Genomic DNA, 24,127 nt, shown 5'->3' with positions numbered 1-24,127 from the left:
GAGTTGCCCATTTAAATAAACCGTTTGAATTTAAATCTCACATTACATACACACATCTACCGACTACTGCAGCTCTACGAAGAAAACGTCCCTGACATACTCTTTCACTATTGTAGACTTCCGGAACAAGGAAAGGAAGTCCGTCCTTCAAAACACTTTGACCTGAAAGAAAGACTGTGAGGGGTCAGTATATGGGAATATACTGAGTGAGTTCATACATTTACTAATAAGTATTCATATAAGATTTAAAACAATGTAATAACGTTAAAACCTCATGCAGCCAAGTACAAGATCCGATTGAAACCCTAATCCTCGAACATGTTAAACGTATGTACTCAGAAAAAAACTTATCCAATAGTCCGACCCGGGAGTATTCACACTCAACCACGTCAGTCGCGACAAATCTCTTTATCTGATGGTGGGTCCAACCCACTGGTAGGTCCAACCTACTAGATACGGGGCTCAGGTTACACTGTAACCGAGTTCACTCTCGTATCGCATTCGTATATCTAACTTCAAAATTCGTATTCTTAATCGTATTCATAGCTGTATCAAATCAAAACTGGTGCTCACGCAGTCCTATTGCCGCTCAATAGGTAGCACGTTCCATCGGATCAATACTAGTTTCAAATAAAGCGTATATGCAATTCGTATAAAGATTTCGTACTATAAACTAACAAATCAAATATAAAGCAATATAAAATAATTGCTTGAGTAAATACTTTAAAAGTAAACTTGTATAAACTCACAGTGACCGCTTATTCCAAAAATACTCTGGTGCTTAGAAAGGTCTAGCTTCCCGAGCTCCTGATCCAGCGGCTCCTTACCTCGCTGGATCTAAAACTATTTTAAAATAATTGACTTACGTCAGAATCCTATTCTAAAATTGATTCTAGACTCGAGACATGACGCATTACTCTTATCGATCATCGTGCTTCTCACGTGTATTCCGCTAAACAGTTTCTAACTCGTTTACGGATCAAACATCTCTTTTTAAATCAATTACCTTTTTAACCTCGTTAGGTTAACGTCTTAAATTAATCGATAATCAATTGATTTTTAAGTCTCGATATGCGAATATAAACGGAATATCAAAACAGAATCAATGAAGTATCAAAGTCCGGGTGCACGTTCGTGCATTGGGGTGCACGATCGTGCACATCCTGTTGGTGCACGTTCGTGCACCACACATAGGTGCACGTTCGTGCACCTTAGTCCACGTTCGTGCACCTTAGTGCACGTTCATGCACCATTGATGGTGCACGTTCGTGCACTTTCGTGCACGATCCCCGGAATCATTTTCCGGGGCGTTCCGACGTGCTATTAGCGTAAAAACGCTTCAAACTCATCCAAAATGCTTATTCTATATTCAAAACGCTATAATTCAATTCTAATATCGTTTAAAACGATATAATCGTTTCGTGGTCTAAAACTTTAACTCGATATAACTCCAAAAATATCCATTCAAACGGAAAAACGTCAAGCTTACCGTGATTACCCGTTGAAATCCGATCAATTCGAGCTATAGAACGTCGGAAACGGACGAGAAACGGAGATCGAGCGACGGAACGGTGATTTTTGGACGATGAAATAAAAGTGAAATCTGATGGATGTTAAGGCTTCTGGATCATTTCTTCCTCTTTCATTTCTTATATACATTTGGCTAATGTACCTTTTTAATCTTTCATTTCTTTTACTTAAACCAATTCTCTATTAAACTTTCTATTTTAACTTAACGATTAATTATTTCCTTTAACTCAATTACATACGTAATATTTATATCCAAATAAATAATATAAATTCTAAAATTAGTATTTTCTGTCAATAATCCTTTAATTTCTATTTTCGAGGCTCAACTGGCTAATTTACATTTTAGCCCTCAAACTTTTCCAAAATTACAATTTAGTCCTAAACGCATCCGCGTCCAAATTTTAAAAGGTCTCCAATCGACTCGCGACCTTTTTCCATAAATTCTATAAAATATTTCGCGGACCTTGGCGAAATAATTACTATCTTGTGGTATATAATTTATTTTATAAATTTCCGAAGTTATTTCCTTAATTCTTGCTAATCCGCTCTATTCCCGATATAATTAAATTAAATCCTTCTTAATTTAATTTATCGGAATTCACGACTCGCGGCACGACTTAATTATTCTAAAATATTTGGGGTATTACATTAACCCCCCCTTAAAATAAATTCGTTCTCGAATTTAAAACTTTTGCCACGTATCTAAAGTAGCTTATACGAATATTCTACCTCATATCTTCTTCTGTTGCTCACGTGTACTCTTCTTACAGACTAACTTTTCCAAAGAACTCTTATCATATGTATCTTGTTTATCCGCAGCTTTCATACTTGCATACCAATAATCTTTTCTGGTTTTTCTTCGTACGATAGCTCTTCGGTCATCTCCACCACTTGCGGTTCAATCACTCGAGAAGGATTAGATACACCTTTCTCGGGGTAACTTGATAAATCTTCTAATAACAGAGTTGTGTTCAAACGTTATTGTCATCCGTTGCATTGCACGGTTACCTCCTTTTTCATATACTTGACGTCGTTTGAATACGATTACCACTAATCCTTTTTAGCTTTCTTATGGTAGATTCCCTTCTTTGTGTGGTTTAATTCACTTACTGAAAGTAAGTGCTCTGCTTATGGCGTACCGCGGTCGCTCTTTTTACTGGAATTACTGATAATCTTGTTCTTTATTCTCTTACTACTTTGCTCACAAGTGTTGGCGACTTCATTTCTTGTGAATACTACAAATTGCCTGTTAGTGATATGCACTAGGTCAATCATGTTTGACCATGTTTTGACTTTATCATTTTATTATTTATTGATTGGCAGTTTTTATCATTTTATATTAATGATTAAAATACTTGAATGGTTAATTCTTTCTAAGGTCATCAAGTATGTGACTTGATAGTAGAACCCTTAGGTTTAATAAAAGAATTATATATACCATCTATCCCTAGTCTTAATACAACATTGAGACTAGTATGATGTTGACTGATGATTATGTTTTACTAATCATGTATATGAGATATTAAGTCAAATCATAGGTGCTATTTGAGAAATAAGGCACTGGATGACCCACTGTGAGAATACTACATAGATCACTGTCATAAGTAATTCTCATTACAGTTCTATTAGTATAATCCTTTGACCTTGAAATCATCATGGATTTCTACATAGCTATTTCATATTTTGATACAGTCTTACATTATCTTTAACAGGATAATGGAATAGATTGTAATTGGATATGAAAGTAACTATGTGAGAAATGTGAGTGACTGAGAAGGAATTTGTCCCTCATTTATTTGAGTAAGATATCTATGGGCCCCTTGAAGAAGATAGACTGAAGAAAATGCATGGCCATGCTAATTGATAAGAAGTTATCATTTTTAGTCTACTTAGAGTCAAGAAACTAATGATTGAATGTTATAAGGATGACATAACTATGCCTTATATTCAATCTGGATATCGAGAGACAAAGGGATTAAAATATTATTGTAAATGGTTAAATCGGATTATCGATATTCATATAACTCGGGTAGTCATAATGTCTTGCTAGAGGCCACTTATGACTTGTGGGCTGAAATAGGGATTTCGAGCCTACTGCCAACGTTATATGAACCTACAGGGTCGCACACTAAGAACAGGCCCAAAACAGTTATGGGTTGTACAAGCCCAATGTGATTAAGTGATTAATTATATATATATATATATATATATATATATATATATATATATATATATATATATATATATATATATATATATATATATATAATTTGTAATATATATATATATATATATATTTAATAAATATATATATTAATTCGAAATTTAAGGATAAATGTTTTCCTTAATTTATTATTTTTGGAAGATAATAAATATAGTAATTAATATATATGGATAATTATCAAAAAAGGAGTTTTTGATAAACATAAACTTGTAGAATTGCAATGAGATTGAAATTCGAATTTGTCTCAAATCCTCGTGTTATTTATCACTATAAATACTCATTAAGCAATTGGTTTGAGGATCACGAAATTCATTATTCACTAAATCACTAAAATTCGAAATTGCTTGTGAAGCAATAGTGCTAGCACACAAGCACTAGTTTTGGCTAAGGTATGTTCGTGTGGATACTCGTAGAGGACGCATTCTTTTGGAGGCGTTTCTGATCCGAGGCCAGGTATCACCAAAGTGAACCACCTCCTTCCTTCCTACATTGCTGTTGAATTCGACATACAAGTAAGTAATTATTCTGTTAATTCGAATTACATGGATCTTGGTTTGGGTTTTTAGATAAATTTTTGAAATTCCGCTGCGTTATGAACCTATAAAACCCAACATTGCCATCTTCATAACCCCTCATGTTCTTTGAAATCATGTGTGTCGTTGCTTCTTGACGGTTTTCCACTTATTTGCATGTAGCAAGGTTCCTTGTTTGCATTACTTAAATTACTTATCCAAAGTAATTATCTCTCATATATTCCTGCTAATCTTATTCTTATATCCTTTATCTTATTGTTATGTATCTTATTATAATATATAACTTCACTCTAGTTGATCGTAGAGTGTAATGACGCTATGTCCTTGTTTCTTATCGACACTCTGCTTAGTTAACTTATTGACTTCATGGTCTTGCATCATAAGTCAAATCTCTTATGAACGTTTGTCTTTATTTTGTTGTCCGTATACGTTTTCCTAAACTTGTATCGTCTAAATCCATATTTCTTTTTCACACTTCATGATTTCCTAATCTCATGAAGTTGAATGCACTCTTGGCATTACTTAATTTGTTTAGCATTTGCCTTCCCTGGCATATCTTATTTCTCGATTCTTTAACTTCATTCATTTCTCTAGTCAGTGTTGCTTTTCCTTCATTATGATTTTATTCTAATTTCCAAATTCGTAAATTATTGTAGCCTATCCTTGTCAATAGCTACAAGCATTCTTCATGTTTCTTTGATCTACCTCTTGAGGTATCGTTATTCGTTTACATTCCTTCGATAGCTTCTTATCTTAGTGACTTATTGTCTTCATTAGACATTCCTTATCTAATGATACTTTATTTTAGTCCGATCTTGTAGATTCTTGAACAATTCTGATTCGATTCTTCACTAGCTTTTGACTAGCGGGACCACCGCCTGGGGCTCTGCCCCCGGGCCCCGCCAAGGGCGCTGCCCCTTGGACCCCGCTTGGGGCGCTGCCCCCAGACCCCGCCAAGGGGCCGCGCCCCTTGGACCCCGCTGATACACCCCATTAAGGACCGTTATCCTTTTAAGCCGGCGTGTTTTTGTCATGTATTTTATTTTAATACTTTAATGATAAATTTTAAATATGATTTAAATTATCATGAATAACATATTTATATGATTGTTGTTAAATATGATTTAAAATAGTAAAATAATATGTTTTTTTAATGTTTATCTTATTGGTTATATGCTTTGCATGATTATTTTACATGTGATAAGATAGGATAGCTAAATAGTATAAATAACAAACCCTTATTTAATATTAAGTCTTCAATATACCTCCCATTGTAATAACACTTATCAAGACTTAGATTGCTATGTATAGGCTATGCCAAAGCATGATGTATAAAGTCATCTAAGTAAGATAAGTTGGATAAAAGTGATATCCATATGTTTGATTTGGTTAGACTTAACTAGGTTATCAAAATAGTTTTGAACCTAGGGTATAAGATAGAATATCAAGATTACATGTGATGTTAATATTCTATGTTCAAGAATTGCATGAGATGTAATTGGTAAAGTGTTACCTACTTAAATAAACCACACTTAAAGTGATAAGCCAAAGCTTACTTGAAGTAGGGTGAAATATGGATCTTGTCCCACTATTATTTTTCAATTGTTGAAATTAACATTAAGGGTTTTTATATGAATTATGGATATATGTTGTGGGAATTTTATTGTGCCTTTTATTAAATGCTACTTGTATATTTATTGTTGTAGAGATGGCTACAAACAGTACACATACTTCATCAGTGCGATCAATCCTTGAGAAGGATAAGCTCAATGGCACTAACTTTCTGGACTGGTACAGAAAACTAAGAATTGTTCTTAGGCAAGAAAGAAAGGAATATATCCTTGATCAACCCCTCCCTGAGGAACCAGTTCCTGCTGCTACAAGAGCTCAAAGGGATTCTTATACGAAGCATCTCAATGACTCTACTGATGTCACTTGCATTATGCTTGGATGCATGGAGAATGAACTCCAAAAGCAAATGATGGAATTGGATGCGAACACCATGATTACTAATCTCATGGAAATGTTCCAAGAGAGAGTAAGAATTGAAAGGTTCAATACCATCAAGGATTTGCTTTCTTGCAAGTTGACTACTAGCGGCTCAGTTAGTCCTCATGTTTTGAAAATGAAGGGTCATCTTGAACATTTGGACAGGCTCGGTCTCCCAATTTCCCAAGAGTTGGCTACAGACATTATTCTCCAATCTTTGCCTGAGGCTTATGATGGTTTCATCATGAACTTCAATATGCATAATATGGAGAAGACCACCACAGAGTTGCATGGGATGCTTCAAACTGCTGAAAAGAACATCAAGAATGAGATTAAGGATGTTCTTATGGTCAACAAGGGAAAGGGTATGAAAAGGTCTGGTAAGGGCAAGGGAAAGGCTTTCAAGAAGTCTAAACCCAAGTCCAAGCCCAAGACCAAGGATGAACCCAAAGCAAAACCGCCAAAGGAAGGAACTTGCTTTTTCTGCAAGGAACCTGGACATTGGAAAAGGAATTGCAAGAAATATCTGGATGATCTGAAGAAGAACAAGGGTAGTGAGACTACCACTTCAGGTATTCATGTTATAGAAATTAATCTTTCTACTTCTGATTCATGGGTATTAGATACTGGATCTGGATCTCACATTTGTACTAATGTGCAGGGTCTCAAAAGGAGTAGAAGTTTGACAAAAGGCGAAGTGGACCTACGAGTTGGCAATGGAGCAAGAGTTGCTGCTTTAGCTGTAGGGACTTATGAGTTATCTTTGCCTAGTGGACTTATTTTATCTTTGAACAATTGTTATTATGTACCTACCATGTGTAGGAATATTATTTCTGTTTCTTGTTTGGACAAGGATGGTTTTGAATTTATTATTAGGAATAATAAATGCAGTATTTCGCATAATAACATTCTTTATGGATATGCTCCACGCAGTAGTGGTCTTTATATTTTAAATGTTGAAGACACTAATGAAAAATCAATCTATAACATCAATGCTAAGAAGTTTAAGTCAAATGATTTAAACTCTACTTATCTCTGGCATTGTCGTTTAGGCCATATAAATGAGAAACGCATATCAAAACTTCAAAGAGATGGACTTTTGAATTCATTTGATTATGAATCATTTGAAACATGTGAATCTTGTCTAATGGGCAAAATGACAAAAACACCTTTTATTGGACAAGGTGAAAGAGCTAAAAACTTATTGGGCCTTATACATACAGATGTATGTGGTCCATTAAGTACAAATGCTAGAGGTGGATTTCAGTACTTCATTACTTTTACCGATGATCTCAGTAGATATGGTTATGTTTATCTGATGAAACATAAATCTGAATCTTTTGAAAAGTTCAAAATATTTAAGAATGAAGTACAAAATCAACTTGGTAAAAATATTAAAACACTAAGATCTGATCGAGGTGGTGAATATTTAAGCCAAGAATTTGTAGATCATCTAAGAGATTGTGGGATCGTTTCTCAATTGACTCCACCTGGAACACCACAATGGAATGGTGTGTCTGAACGGAGAAATCGAACTCTATTGGATATGGTTCGATCAATGATGAGTCAAACTGATCTTCCAATCTCATTTTGGGGTTATGCTTTAGAAACCGCTGCATTCATTTTGAATAGAGTTCCATCAAAGGCAGTTGAAAAGACACCATATGAGATATGGACTGGAAAAACTCCTAGTTTGTCTTTTCTTAAGATTTGGGGATGTCAAGCTTATGTGAAGCGACTAATTTCAGATAAATTAGCACCCAAATCTGACAAATGCCTTTTTGTAGGATATCCTAAAGCAACTAAAGGATATTACTTCTACAATGCTTATGAGAACAAAGTGTTTGTTACTCGAAATGGTATCTTTTTGGAAAAAGAATTTATTTCCAAAGGAACCAGTGGGAGTACAGTACAACTTGAAGAAATTCAAGAACCACAAAATAGCATTGTACCAAGTATGGAACCTCAAAAGAATCAACAAGCAATTACTGAACCAGTACAAGTACCACAAGGCCAAAGGAGGTCTGATAGGACACGTCATAATCCTATAAGATATGGATTTCTCATTACTGAGAACAATGATGTGATGATTGTGGATCAAGAAGAACCCACATTCTATCAAGAGGCCATAAATAGTCCTGACTCTGAAAAATGGCTCGAAGCCATGAGATCTGAAATGCAATCCATGTATGATAATCAAGTTTGGACCTTGATTGACCCAACGGATGGTGTAAAAACCATTGGGTGCAAATGGGTATTCAAAATGAAGACTGACATGGATGGCAATGTGCATACCTATAAAGCAAGACTAGTTGCAAAAGGTTTCAGACAAATACATGGTATAGACTATGATGAAACCTTTTCACCAGTTGCTATGCTCAAATCCATTCGAATTCTCCTTGCCATAGCTGCATATTATGACTATGAGATACGGCAAATGGATGTCAAAACAGCGTTTCTTAATGGAAACTTACTTGAGGATGTGTACATGACACAACCTGAGGGTTTTGCCAGTCCAGAGAATTCCGAAAAGGTTTGCAAGCTTCAAAAATCCATTTATGGATTAAAGCAAGCTTCTCGGAGTTGGAATCTTCGTTTTGATGAAGCAATCAAAGAGTTTGGATTCATCAAGAATGAAGATGAACCTTGTGTGTACAAGAAGGTTAGTGGGAGCGCGATTGTTTTCTTAGTGCTTTATGTTGATGACATACTACTCATTGGAAACGACATTCCCATACTGCAAAATGTTAAATCATGGTTAGGGAAGTGTTTTTCAATGAAAGACTTGGGCGATGCTGCTTATATATTAGGCATCAAGATCTATAGAGATAGATCTAGAAGACTCATTGGCCTAAGTCAAAGCACTTATGTTGATAAGGTATTAAACAGGTTTAGTATGCAAGACTCCAAGAGAGGATTCTTGCCAATGTCACATGGCATCAGTCTCAGCAAGACTCAGTGTCCTAAGACACAGGATGAGCGAGACCGCATGAGTAAGATTCCATATGCTTCTGCTATTGGATCTATCATGTATGCAATGTTGTGCACTTGACTTGATGTCTCGTATGCTTTGAGTACAACGAGCAGATACCAATCAATTCCAGGTGAAAGTCACTGGGCAGCAGTTAAGAACATCCTTAAGTACTTGAGAAGAACCAAGGATGCATTCTTGCTATATGGTGGTCAGGAAGATGAGCTGATTGTAAAGGGTTACACAGACGCTAGCTTCCAAACTGACATTGATGATTATAAATCACAGTCAGGATATGTGTTTTGTTTGAATGGAGGTGCTTTCAGCTGGAAAAGCTCGAAGCAGGACACCGTTGCTGATTCTACAACAGAAGCTGAGTATATAGCTGCTTCAGACGCAGCTAAGGAGGCTGTTTGGATCAAAAAGTTCATAACTGGATTAGGAGTTGTTCCTAGTATATCTGATCCAGTGAACTTGTTATGTGATAACAATGAGGCCATAGCACAAGCAAAGGAGCCCAGATCACATCAGCGATCCAAACACATACTTAGACGTTATCATCTCATTCGAGAAATCATTGAGAGAGGAGACGTGAAGATATGCAGAGTTTCAACAAATGATAATGTTGCTGATCCGCTAACTAAGGCTCTTCCACAGCCTAAGCATGAGAGTCATACTAGGTCCATGGGAATTAGATTTAATGTAGATTGGGCCTAGTGCAAGTGGGAGATTGTTAGTGATATGCACTAGGTCAATCATGTTTGACCATGTTTTGACTTTATCATTTTATTATTTATTGATTGGCAGTTTTTATCATTTTATATTAATGATTAAAATACTTGAATGGTTAATTCTTTCTAAGGTCATCAAGTATGTGACTTGATAGTAGAACCCTTAGGTTTAATAAAAGAATTATATATACCATCTATCCCTAGTCTTAATACAACATTGAGACTAGTATGATGTTGACTGATGATTATGTTTTACTAATCATGTATATGAGATATTAAGTCAAATCATAGGTGCTATTTGAGAAATAAGGCACTGGATGACCCACTGTGAGAATACTACATAGATCACTGTCATAAGTAATTCTCATTACAGTTCTATTAGTATAATCCTTTGACCTTGAAATCATCATGGATTTCTACATAGCTATTTCATATTTTGATACAGTCTTACATTATCTTTCACAAGATAATGGAATAGATTGTCATTGGATATGAAAGTAACTATGTGAGAAATGTGAGTGACTGAGAAGGAATTTGTCCCTCATTTATTTGAGTAAGATATCTATGGGCCCCTTGAAGAAGATAGACTGAAGAAAATGCATGGCCATGCTAATTGATAAGAAGTTATCATTTTCAGTCTACTTAGAGTCAAGAAACTAATGATTGAATGTTATAAGGATGACATAACTATGCCTTATATTCAATCTGGATATCGAGAGACAAAGGGATTAAAATATTATTGTAAATGGTTAAATCGGATTATCGATATTCATATAACTTGGGTAGTCATAATGTCTTGCTAGAGGCCACTTATGACTTGTGGGCTGAAATAGGGATTTCGAGCCTACTGCCAACATTATATGAACCTACAGGGTCGCAAACTAAGAACAAGCCCAAAACAGTTATGGGTTGTACAAGCCCAATGTGATTAAGTGATTAATTATATATATATATATATATATATATATATATATAATTCGTAATATATATATATATTTAATAAATATATATATTAATTCGAAATTTAAGGATAAGTGTTTTCCTTAATTTATTATTTTTGGAAGATAATAAATATAGTAATTAATATATATGGATAATTATCAAAAAAAGAGTTTTTGATAAACATAAACTTGTAGAATTGCAATGAGATTGAAATTCGAATTTGTCTCAAACCCTAGTGTTATTTATCACTATAAATACTCATTAAGCAATTGGTTTGAGGATCACGAAATTCATTATTCACTAAATCACTAAAATTCAAAATTGCTTGTGAAGCAATAGTGCTAGTGTAATACCCCAAAATATTTAATTATCTAATTGGACCACGTGTCCAGTTTTGAGTCGCCAGAGTGGCGATATCGGAAAGCCTTCCGATAAAAGTAAGATAAATAAGTATTAGTAGATCGGTATTAAAAGAGATTATAGCAAAGAATTTAACGTTATATTTCAATTCTAGAGTTGGAATTGGAATTAGAAAGGAAGTATGTTAAGAAAGTTGCAAAATAAAGTATAGGGACTAAAGTGGTAATTTAGCCACTATGACTCAAAATGGAAATTATTTCGCCAAGGTCCGCGAAACGTTTTATAGTATATGTGGTAAAAGTTTCGGGTCAATCGGAGACCTTTTAAAATTTGGACGCGGATACGTTTTGGACTAAATTGTAACTTTTGAAAAGTTCAAGGGCCAAAACGTAAATTAGCCAAGTAAGTCTCGAGAATAGCAATTCAAAGAGTATTGACGGAAAATAATAATTTCGGGCCAAGTATTATTTAAGTGGATATAAATAATACGTATAAAAGAATAATTTAACCGTTTAGTTAAATTAGAAAGTTTAAAAGCAAAATGGTTTGAGTTAAAGAAGTGAGGAATCAAAATGATCTTTTGACCGATACATATATATAAGAATCAAGAGAAAGATGAGAATCAGAGAAGGAAAGAGTATCAGACGAAGGGTTTTTGACGAACGATTACGATCCGTCGCGGTTTCGCCGTTTCTCGTCCAAATCGAGTGATTCTCGCGCCGATGGATTAAGAATTCAATTCTCTATCATCTTTAAGCTTCAAATCGAGGTAAGCTTGACGTTTTGATTTGGGATTTTGAGCGGTTTTACTGTTTATATGATTTTGAGTTTGAATTCGACGTTTTAAGCTTAAATCTTGAGTTTTGATGTTATTAAACGTTGCGGGATCGAGTTAGGACGTTTAAGCACGTCGAAAATGGCCCGGGGAGTGAACCCCGGGGCTGCACGTCGGCAGCCGTTTGCTGCACGAACGTGCAGCACACGATCGTGCAGTACACGATCGTGTATCGTACTACACGATCGTGTAGTACACGATCGTGTATTGTACTGCACGAACGTGCAGTACACTGCTGCACGAACGTGCAGTCCTTCGCCAAAGGGGGATCTTCAATTCGGGCTTTCTGGGCCCTGACGCGACGCGGAAACTTGATTTCAGACAATTTTAAGTCGCGTAATCAATCGTGATTTGATTGAATATCAAAACGTAAACTAGGACGTTTAAAAGAAAAGTATGATTAAGAGATTATTAAAGTTAAGAGTCGTATTTGAAATACGATTATGTTAACCTAAGTTTATAACTTAGGAGTTTGAATACTAAGCCCACGTTTATGGATTAAACGTATAGGTAACTCGATTAAGTAGCTGACGTACCGACAAGCTACCAGGTCATTTAGCTGGAGTGGGCACGTGATAGAACGACGCATGGAGCTTACGCTTGCGGGATTATAATAATGCAGTTTTGGATAGCGGTCACAGTGAGTGGCAATTTACTTTCACGTATTATTATAAAAGTCATTTTCTTATATTATGAATGTTATTATTATATACATTGTATCTATATGATTTGTTCATATAAGATATTGTGCTTGATGAGTTTGATTATGCACGTTCTTGTATTCATTGTTTAAATATGAATAGCTATTATGAGATCTATAGAAGTCAATACCTATTGAGTGTCAGTAGACTATGAGATTATCAGTAAGTCATTCTAGCGTGTCTAGATTGTCTATGAGATTACGAAATGCGCATACGATAAGAGTGCGATACGAGAGTGAACTCGGTTAAAGTAACCTGAGCCCCACGAGAGTGAACTCGGTTAAGTAACCTGAGCCCCGTATCTAGTGGGTTGGACCCACCAGTGAGTTGGACTCACACTTTGGGATTAAGAGATTGGTTGCGACGGACGTGGTCGAGTGTGAACACTCCCGGGTTGGACCATTTGGATCAAGTTGATTCGATTATACAAGTTTAGCGAATCAAGGATTAGAATTTTGATAGAGTCTGTTAATTAGGAACGTTTACTGTGTGCTTATATTATGTATGGAATTTGCATACGTATTAAGCGTGTGACGCTATATTTTGATAATACTATAAGTAACTTGCAAACTCACTCAGTATTTTCCCAAATACTGACCCCTCACTTTGATGTTTGCAGGTAGTAGAAGTCGGATCAGACAAACCATCTCCATTGTGCCAGAAGTCATTGGACTTGCACAAATATGAGTTACATGAGCTGCAGTAGTCAGTAGTTGTCAATCTAAGATTGGTAAATTGATTTCAAATAGTTAGTTTTGAATGTAAAATCTAATATGATCTTTTAATATCTATATTATATTATTTAAAGAGTTTTCTGAAAACGTTTCATATATAATAATATGTTTGCAATTGCGAAAAATTATTAATGGTTTTAGGCTTGCTACGGGTTTCGGAGCTACCACTCCCATTCCCTAGCGCCGGTCTCGGCTCAATAATTTGGGTCGTGACAATTGTGGTATCAGAGCAGTTGGTCCAGTTACCTCTGCTAAAATGTGTTCGTCGGTTGAGTAACCTAGGAACTACTGCAGCTATAGAGTTGGGGTTTGTCTGATCCAAGTCGTTAGTGTGATTTGATTTGAGATAAGTATGATAAGTTGATTTATGAAATGCTTACTTGTTCCTTGTGACACGTATATACGAGATATATACGTATATATTGTTTTGATGAGACGTGCACATATAATATGCATTTCAGATGAAGATTCTGGGAGATGTATTGCCTCCTCTGAATAGAAAATAATTGTTATGATTAGGATTTGATGTTATATATACATGTGTGCTTAACACCAGATAGCATGAGCGATGTTATTGGATTCGATCGATCGAAATTTCAGAAAGAGTGAGAAGAAGGTATGCAAAGTTGTAGAAGTTGAGGAACTTTCCAGAAGCAGAGTTTAAAGGTCTAGAGAACTTACAAAACTCGAAGTTTATAACTTTTAAAAGTTATTTGTTTCAACGATTCTAAAAGCATAATTGTGCCTAGACCCGTAATAGTCATTGATAATTGCCACGACATTGATAGAAATGCATCACTACATACATCAATACATGCATTAATAAGACATGCATCATATGCATTATGTTCAGACGAAGAGGTGAGATGTGGCAACTCTTTGGGGATGAGAGACGTCATCACCCTAGTGCACAATTTTGCTAAGATTTAAATGAAATTTTTAAATGAGTCGTTTTATTTGAAAGAGTTTTCAAAGAGTTTTGTTTTAATGTGAGTATACCTAGACCAGAACTCTGAGACGGAAGTGAGATGCTCGCGAGCAAGCTGTGATCTAGGCTATGAGGTGAATGAATACGTATAGTTGTGAGAATATAGAATTTGTGCCTCTAGCTAATGAATTTAGCCTGGATAGTAGATATGTGTTCGGATAGTAAAACATATCTGATGAATAACGTATGACTTGTATGTTGTGTTTGATATACTTAATGTTTGATTAAGTCTATGTGAGCGGAATGCTCACAAGACTTAAGTTACGATATGTAATCAAGAAAATCTAGGGGACACTGATTTTCTTGAATTTGGCCAACATAGATGCTTATAGCTACGATAGTATTATGCGTTTAACATATACAACGCGAGTATATGTTTAGATAATTGGCCAGTATACGATGAGTTAGAATACTCATAAGACTTGCAATAAGAGACGTAATCATAGAAGGTTAAAGGAAGGAGACGTCCCTAGGGTCCAACATACGTGGACCGCGATTAGACGTGATAATTAGTAAGGATTATATTTTAAGGAATTTATCAGTATTCCTTTATATAATCGCTATACTAGGAACGTGGAATTGCGCGAACGCGTGCTGTTGAACAGCAAGTATATGAGGCACAAGAAGGAAGATCGAGGTGACAAAGGCGAATGCAACCTAGTCCAAGGCCTGCAAAGGTCATAAATGCGATAAAGGTCAACGGGAACCTAACAAAGTAAAGTGGGAATATACAGGCATCAGAAGTACTGCAATAACCCAACGACATTAAGAATCAGTTAGTAATAAAAGTAACTGATATAAGGAATTGTGTGCCAATGATCGGACGATGGATATAAAGATAGTATCAACGTGAAGAAAGGAACACCTATAGAGATTTGATGTTAGTATACTTAAGTTAAGACTAAAAGAGTTTGACGGATCAAGTGGTATGCTAAATCCACTAAGAAAGTAAAGTAAGGTGCTCGTACACATCAAGTGGATGAAGGACAAACAGTAATGTCGATGAAGATGTCGATGAAAGGTTCAACCTATGATTAGTTCCAACATGCAATTAGAGCGATGAAAGACCAAATAACATGAACTAAGTTTGTGACCCGATTTGGGAAATTCTTTCAACTATTAGTTCCAGTTAAGGATAATCGAGAAGGATCAAGATACTTAGATCAAGAGACAAACAACAAGAACTGTAATCGGTGGATTGAGAGTTGAAACTTCCACCTTAAGATTTTGGTTATGAAGCGGAATAGTAAGTTGTGAAAGGTACAAACGTAATGGATGTTTGTGAAGTGTTAGCCTTAAATTTCAAGTTAGATCAAATTAAGAGTGATGTAATCAGTATAGAAGATTGATTATGATCCTTAAAGGATTAAGATGTATTAGGCACGATCAAATTTGTTTGATACATTCCCAGAAAGAGATCCTCAGGAAGAGGACTTCGGGAAAGAAAAGTTATCAGACGAGTTCGATGTCGAGAAGTACCGGAGCAAGCATTTCTGAGTTAGTGTACGGTAGTATCACAATCTGAGGGAGGATGCGGAAGTAGCCAATGGTCAGACACGAGTGGCTCTGATCAGGTTAGGAAGCAAATGCGCTCCTTTTCACAAGGAATGCTACCAGTAGGACTGTATTCCATTGACTTCCTGCGTACGGTCGAGAGATTGTCAAAGGTACATGACGTATATGATAAAGTATAAAGACGCAAAAGTAGATTATGGATAATAAGAAGTTAGTTAAAGTAAACAGAGTTAAGGAAAGTACGGATAACCTGCGTATGTCGCAAGAAACTTGATAAGCGTTATTGAGAAGCGGAAAAGAGAAAGTCACGTAGAAGGATGAAGAGAGGATCAGATGGATTAAATTCTATATGGTCGTAAGACATATAAAAATAGGAAAAGATAAAGATTACAGAGACATAGGATTGGATTCACTGACAGTTAAAACGTCAGTAAGGGTACAACAGTACAATATATAAGTAATTAAGGACGCACTACGTCGATAATTCAGGCAAAAGAACTGCGACCCATTATTTAATTGGTGATCGACGCTCAGAGTGCTGAAACAAGAAATATCAGAAATATGAGATACGATAGAGATGATACCAGCATATGATTGGCATTACGGACAACCATAATGTTAGTACGAATACGATAAGACAAGGCATATACGATTGAGACGCACTACATCGAAAAGTTTAGACGAGGAAAGCCACAACTCTCTATTAGTGATTGATGTTGTGGATATTAAAAGTAAGTGATAAGCGATGTATAAGATACGATGAAGAGGAAAGCAAGGACTACAATAGAAGATGATAAAGAAACACGATTAGAGCGTGAATAAAGAACACAAAAAGGAATACCATAGGATCATAGCATTTAGACTATTTATCCTATTGGTTAACTAAGAATAAGGAATCAAAGAAAGATTACAAAGGAGTACATCTACGATATGGACAAAAATGGAAATAACAAGCGGAATACCAAGATAGTGGATAGTAATGAGAAGTAAGCTTAACGCTACATGATAGTATAAAGGAACAGATTTGGAAGGTGTTGCGAAGACTGAATGTAAGAATTGACATAGATTTCACATTAAGGATTAAGAAATGTTAAAAGAGTATGATAATTGGGCCTGATATTAGTTGTGCTGACAGAATAAATGTCAGTGTGGGAATACATTCCATAAGGAATTCCATAAGTATTAGTGAACGTTAGTACATTGGATACTGAAGTAATCCAATGTAAACAACGCTTAAGATTATAGACGATAATTAGAGATGTGACGATTGGAGATGCGGCAATAAAGAATGATATGTAAGACAACGACAAGAATAAGTCGTGAATAAAAGTACTCATAAGGAGTGTGATGACAAGGAACTAGGAGGAAAGAAATAAAGAGTTATAATAAAAATCTAAAGACATTACCTCAATATTTCCAAGTATAAGTTATCTACGGGTTTATAGACCAACGTAGAACGAGTTGTTAAGGATATGAAAGGATAACGATACATCAAAAGACGTATCGAAGTAGTATAAATAACACTTGTAGCTATTGATAAGGATATACTACGAAAGTGACTTACAACTTGAGAGTAAGGCAATTACTTAGAACAAGTAATTCAAGTAATGTAAGTTTAAGAAATTCTGCTAACAATAAGTGAGTAGAGAAGACCGTCAAGGGATGACGATAACAAGTGACTTCTAGAGACACTATGGATTAGAAATACGATATCAAGAAAGGTCTGACATTTATAGTAATGTCATTGCACCAGAGGTACAAGGATTGGAATAACGATTCCACATACCAACAAATACCGTAAGACAAGTATGGTGTAACCATTAAGGAGAATGGACAAGATATTATGAAGATAAGCTATCATTGAACATCAATAAGGAACTGAAAGTTCAATTACGATTATAAGAGTTTATAGTAACAAATGTCAAACACATGAATTGTGTTGTAAAATAAAGAGAAGAGATCGAAGATAGATTGTCAATAATAATTGACATCAAAGTACAAGAAGTACAAAAAATAGGATAACGATTCCTTGCGCTAACTAGTGTCATAAGACGAACACGGTATTCCTACTATGAATAAGAATTCTAGATATAAATGAGATTAAGGTAAGAAGAGTATATGAAAATTCGAGGACGAATTTTTATAAGGGGGGAAGAATGTAATACCCCAAAATATTTAATTATCTAATTGGACCACGTGTCCAGTTTTGAGTCGCCAGAGTGGCGATATCGGAAAGCCTTCCGATAAAAGTAAGATAAATAAGTTTTAGTAGATCGGTATTAAAAGAGATTATAGCAAAGAATTTAACGTTATATTTCAATTCTAGAGTTGGAATTGGAATTAGAAAGGAAGTATGTTAAGAAAGTTGCAAAATAAAGTATAGGGACTAAAGTGGTAATTTAGCCACTATGACTCAAAATGGAAATTATTTCGCCAAGGTCCGCGAAACGTTTTATAGTATATGTGGTAAAAGTTTCGGGTCAATCGGAGACCTTTTAAAATTTGGACGCGGATACGTTTTGGACTAAATTGTAACTTTTGAAAAGTTCAAGGGCCAAAACGTAAATTAGCCAAGTAAGTCTCGAGAATAGCAATTCAAAGAGTATTGACGGAAAATAATAATTTCGGGCCAAGTATTATTTAAGTGGATATAAATAATACGTATAAAAGAATAATTTAACCGTTTAGTTAAATTAGAAAGTTTAAAAGCAAAATGGTTTGAGTTAAAGAAGTGAGGAATCAAAATGATCTTTTGACCGATACATATATATAAGAATCAAGAGAAAGATGAGAATCAGAGAAGGAAAGAGTATCAGACGAAGGGTTTTTGACGAACGATTACGATCCGTCGCGGTTTCGCCGTTTCTCGTCCAAATCGAGTGATTCTCGCGCCGATGGATTAAGAATTCCATTCTCTATCATCTTTAAGCTTCAAATCGAGGTAAGCTTGACGTTTTGATTTGGGATTTTGAGCGGTTTTACTGTTTTAATGATTTTGAGTTTGAATTCGACGTTTTAAGCTTAAATCTTGAGTTTTGATGTTATTAAACGTTGCGGGATCGAGTTAGGACGTTTAAGCACGTCGAAAATGGCCCGGGGAGTGAACCCCGGGGCTGCACGTCGGCAGCCGTTTGCTGCACGAACGTGCAGCACACGATCGTGCAGTACACGATCGTGTATCGTACTACACGATCGTGTAGTACACGATCGTGTATTGTACTGCACGAACGTGCAGTACACTGCTGCACGAACGTGCAGTCCTTCGCCAAAGGGGGATCTTCAATTCGGGCTTTCTGGGCCCTGACGCGACGCGGAAACTTGATTTCAGACAATTTTAAGTCGCGTAATCAATCGTGATTTGATTGAATATCAAAACGTAAACTAGGACGTTTAAAAGAAAAGTATGATTAAGAGATTATTAAAGTTAAGAGTCGTATTTGAAATACGATTATGTTAACCTAAGTTTATAACTTAGGAGTTTGAATACTAAGCCCACGTTTATGGATTAAACGTATAGGTAACTCGATTAAGTAGCTGACGTACCGACAAGCTACCAGGTCATTTAGCTGGAGTGGGCACGTGATAGAACGACGCATGGAGCTTACGCTTGCGGGATTATAATAATGCAGTTTTGGATAGCGGTCACAGTGAGTGGCAATTTACTTTCACGTATTATTATAAAAGTCATTTTCTTATATTATGAATGTTATTATTATATACATTGTATCTATATGATTTGTTCATATAAGATATTGTGCTTGATGAGTTTGATTATGCACGTTCTTGTATTCATTGTTTAAATATGAATAGCTATTATGAGATCTATAGAAGTCAATACCTATTGAGTGTCAGTAGACTATGAGATTATCAGTAAGTCATTCTAGCGTGTCTAGATTGTCTATGAGATTACGAAATGCGCATACGATAAGAGTGCGATACGAGAGTGAACTCGGTTAAAGTAACCTGCGCCCCACGAGAGTGAACTCGGTTAAGTAACCTGAGCCCCGTATCTAGTGGGTTGGACCCACCAGTGAGTTGGACTCACACTTTGGGATTAAGAGATTGGTTGCGACGGACGTGGTCGAGTGTGAACACTCCCGGGTTGGACCATTTGGATCAAGTTGATTCGATTATACAAGTTTAGCGAATCAAGGATTAGAATTTTGATAGAGTCTGTTAATTAGGAACGTTTACTGTGTGCTTATATTATGTATGGAATTTGCATACGTATTAAGCGTGTGACGCTATATTTTGATAATACTATAAGTAACTTGCAAACTCACTCAGTATTTTCCCAAATACTGACCCCTCACTTTGATGTTTGCAGGTAGTAGAAGTCGGATCAGACAAACCATCTCCATTGTGCCAGAAGTCATTGGACTTGCACAAATATGAGTTACATGAGCTGCAGTAGTCAGTAGTTGTCAATCTAAGATTGGTAAATTGATTTCAAATAGTTAGTTTTGAATGTAAAATCTAATATGATCTTTTAATATCTATATTATATTATTTAAAGAGTTTTCTGAAAACGTTTCATATATAATAATATGTTTGCAATTGCGAAAAATTATTAATGGTTTTAGGCTTGCTACGGGTTTCGGAGCTACCACTCCCATTCCCTAGCGCCGGTCTCGGCTCAATAATTTGGGTCGTGACAGCTAGCACACAAGCACTAGTTTTGGCTAAGGTCTGTTCGTGTGGATACTCATAGAGGACGCATTCTTTTGGAGGCGTTTCTGATCCGAGGCCAGGTATCACCAAAGTGAACCACCTCCTTCCTTCCTACATTGCTGTTGAATTCGACATACAAGTAAGTAATTATTCTGTTAATTCGAATTACATGGATCTTGGTTTGGGTTTTTAGATAAATTTTTGAAATTCCGCTGCGTTATGAACCTATAAAACCCAACATTGCCATCTTCATAACCCCTCATGTTCTTTGAAATCATGTGTGTCGTTGCTTCTTGACGGTTTTCCACTTACTTGCATGTAGCAAGGTTCCTTGTTTGCATTACTTAAATTACTTATCCAAAGTAATTATCTCTCATATATTCCTGCTAATCTTATTCTTATATCCTTTATCTTATTGTTATGTATCTTATTATAATATATAACTTCACTCTAGTTGATCGTAGAGTGTAATGACGCTATGTCCTTGTTTCTTATCGACACTCTGCTAAGTTAACTTATTGACTTCATGGTCTTGTATCATAAGTCAATTCTCTTATGAACGTTTGTCTTTATTTTGTTGTCCGTATACGTTTTCCTAAACTTGTATCGTCTAAATCCATATTTCTTTTTCACACTTCATGATTTCCTAATCTTATGAAGTTGAATGCACTCTTGGCATTACTTAATTTGTTTAGCATTTGCCTTCCCTGGCATATCTTATTTCTCGATCCTTTAACTTCATTCATTTCTCTAGTCAGTGTTGCTTTTCCTTCATTATGATTTTATTCTAATTTCCAAATTCGTAAATTATTGTAGCCTATCCTTGTCAATAGCTACAAGCATTCTTCATGTTTCTTTGATCTACCTCTTGAGGTATCGTTATTCGTTTACATTCCTTCAATAGCTTCTTATCTTAGTGACTTATTTTCTTCATTAGACATTCCTTATCTAATGATACTTTATTTTAGTCCGATCTTGTAGATTCTTGAACAATTCTGATTCGATTCTTCACTAGCTTTTGAGTTCTAAGAAGACACTAGACTTAACTAATCAATCTAACTATCCAATTCTTTATCAATTTCGATAGACTTTTTGCCTCTTCTCCATTTCATGTCCTTTATAAAATAATTCGCTACACGTTGGTTTATAAGTCCGTAGATTGCTTATACTTGAAATCGTAAAATGACGTTTATAAACTTCTATAATAACTCTTCGTTTTCTTCTTGTACTTTTCCTTGTACTCGAATTCTTTATAAATACTTTTATTTACGACTCATTCTTATTGCAACTCATTACTTCCTTTTATATTCCTTAATTTCATTCACTAGTACTATCTCTCTTGTAGCTTTTGTAATTTCTTCCACATACTCTTTTATCGTTGTTCTCGCTTTCCGCTCTTCGCTATTACATGTCCAATCATTAATAAAATCTTAGCCGTTACTCCCTATAGATCACTTACCCACAGGATGCATCCATCACTGACATTCGTTATGCCAGTGAAACTAAATTCAATCTCCTATTTTTACATTCCTTTAAAACTTCTCGATTCTTCGAGTAAAATCCATGTTGAATCTTATAATTAACCTTCGTCACACCTTTTGTATCTTTTTTTCATACTAGTCACTTGTCTATTTAATCACCTTGATTCGTCCTAGAGGTCTCAAGAGACATTCTGGATCCTAATTAAACATTAATGCCATTAGGATGTTTGATCTCGCTCCATCAACCTCTTGAAAGTTGAAATACCAATCATCAATATCCCTCGTATCCTTTATCTTTATCCTAACTACTTGTAAATCATTAATAAACTTTTGTCTATACTCCAAAATGATTTATATCATCATTTGCCTTCCAGTCTAGGAACAGTTAATGTACCTCTTAATCTTGAAACTACATGATGTCAAACTCATCGTTTTTCCTGTTGGTACGTTGCTCTCCTTTTATCTTCAAACTAGTATACCTTGAACTTCGATCAACGTCCCTGAATTACAACTTCACTCATGGTATTTTGAGCTTAACTATTCGTTCTCCTTCTTTGACTCGTTCGTTATACATCTTTCTTTTCACTTGCTCGGTTATATCCAATGGGAGATATTTTTATATCTGTGTACTTAATCCATAGTAACATTTCTTATTCGTTGTCACTTTTTGTATCAAACCTTAGGATATTTTTATCCTTATTAGCCATATATCTTTCTTTTTCTTTTACTCCTATCATAGTTTAACCCCCTTTTATATATTGCCAACTTGTTTTATTCGCTTATCATAACATCCTTATCCAGGCATCTCCGTTCATAACATATTACGTATCCTAAGTGTTAACTTACTTTGATCTATTTGCCAGTCCTAAAATATGGAACTCTTAATTCATATATGTCTGGTACAATCTTTGTCATGAAACGTGTGCCATCCTTTCACATGTAGCGTTCATGTCTTCCCTTGAGAATCATCATCAACATCGTATAGCTATCGTACTATGCTCTTCGCGCTTCATCTTTCTTATTTCAATCTCGTGGTCTTATACTTCATATATATTTCGTATATATCCACTCATTCCTTTGACTTGCCGGTCATAGTGTTCAATCCTAAGGCACGTTGCATGGATATCCACTTCCTTAACATACTCCACGTAATTTATGCAATCCATCCTTTAACTTTATTAATCTTATTATACTCTCGGTTAGTCTTTTCCAGTCGTAAAAATCATCCATCAACATTCTTATGAAAGTTGTTGCTTAATCCTCCGTTCAACGATCGCAGCGGTCAACTCCTAGTCAACCGATCTAACGGTTCAATCAAAGAATATCTAAGTTTTACTAGATTTTGTGATTTTCTAATAGCATATAAAACTCGCAGCATCCGTTCGTAGAGATTATCTTCACATCTTTAGTGTTTAAGCTATCGGTCGCTTTCTATGTTCAACTATCACTTCTCACACTTCTATCATCTTATAACATAGAGTTCTAATCTCTTTGTCCAAAGATGAAAACATCTTAGTTCACTAGTCAATGAATTTCACTTCACCATTCAGGCATATTTTTATCATTCTATTCTATAATAGGTCTCATACCTATGATTATCTTCGTGTCTTTCCAAGGTATAACTTCTTGCTCGCGCCCTTATACGCGTTTGCTGTGCTTTCGAGAGTTGTTTGTATGTAGATCTCGAACATTTCACCTTCGTTACAGAGTTCTAGTCTAGGTCTACTCACATTAAACAATTATGGTTGCAACCATTTCAAAAATCTTTGAAATCCAAAGAAACTGACTCTTTTACAAAATTCATGTTTAAATTCTTTAAACATTAGTATAATTGTGCACTAGGGTAATGACGTCTCTCATCCCCAAAGAGTTGCCATAACTTACCCTTTTATATGAGCATAATGCATATGATGCATGTCCTA

At 35.4% G+C, this 24,127-nt stretch overlaps 1 protein-coding gene across 1 annotated transcript; it reads left to right on the top strand.

Annotated features, from left to right (window-relative positions):
* The first annotated feature begins 6,479 nt into the window (after positions 1-6,479).
* LOC126664106 (uncharacterized) lies at positions 6,480-7,035 on the top strand. Its single transcript, XM_050356477.2, has 2 exons — positions 6,480-6,848; positions 6,938-7,035. Exons 1-2 carry the CDS (start codon positions 6,521-6,523, stop codon positions 6,952-6,954), a joined length of 345 nt encoding a protein of 114 aa, XP_050212434.1. The 5' UTR covers positions 6,480-6,520; the 3' UTR covers positions 6,955-7,035.
* Positions 7,036-24,127: the final 17,092 nt, after the last annotated feature.

The sequence above is a fragment of the Mercurialis annua genome, linkage group LG1-X (genome assembly GCF_937616625.2).
Source record: "Mercurialis annua linkage group LG1-X, ddMerAnnu1.2, whole genome shotgun sequence".
Classification (NCBI taxonomy): Eukaryota; Viridiplantae; Streptophyta; class Magnoliopsida; order Malpighiales; family Euphorbiaceae; genus Mercurialis; species Mercurialis annua.
This window is presented reverse-complemented; position numbering and strand designations above follow the sequence as displayed.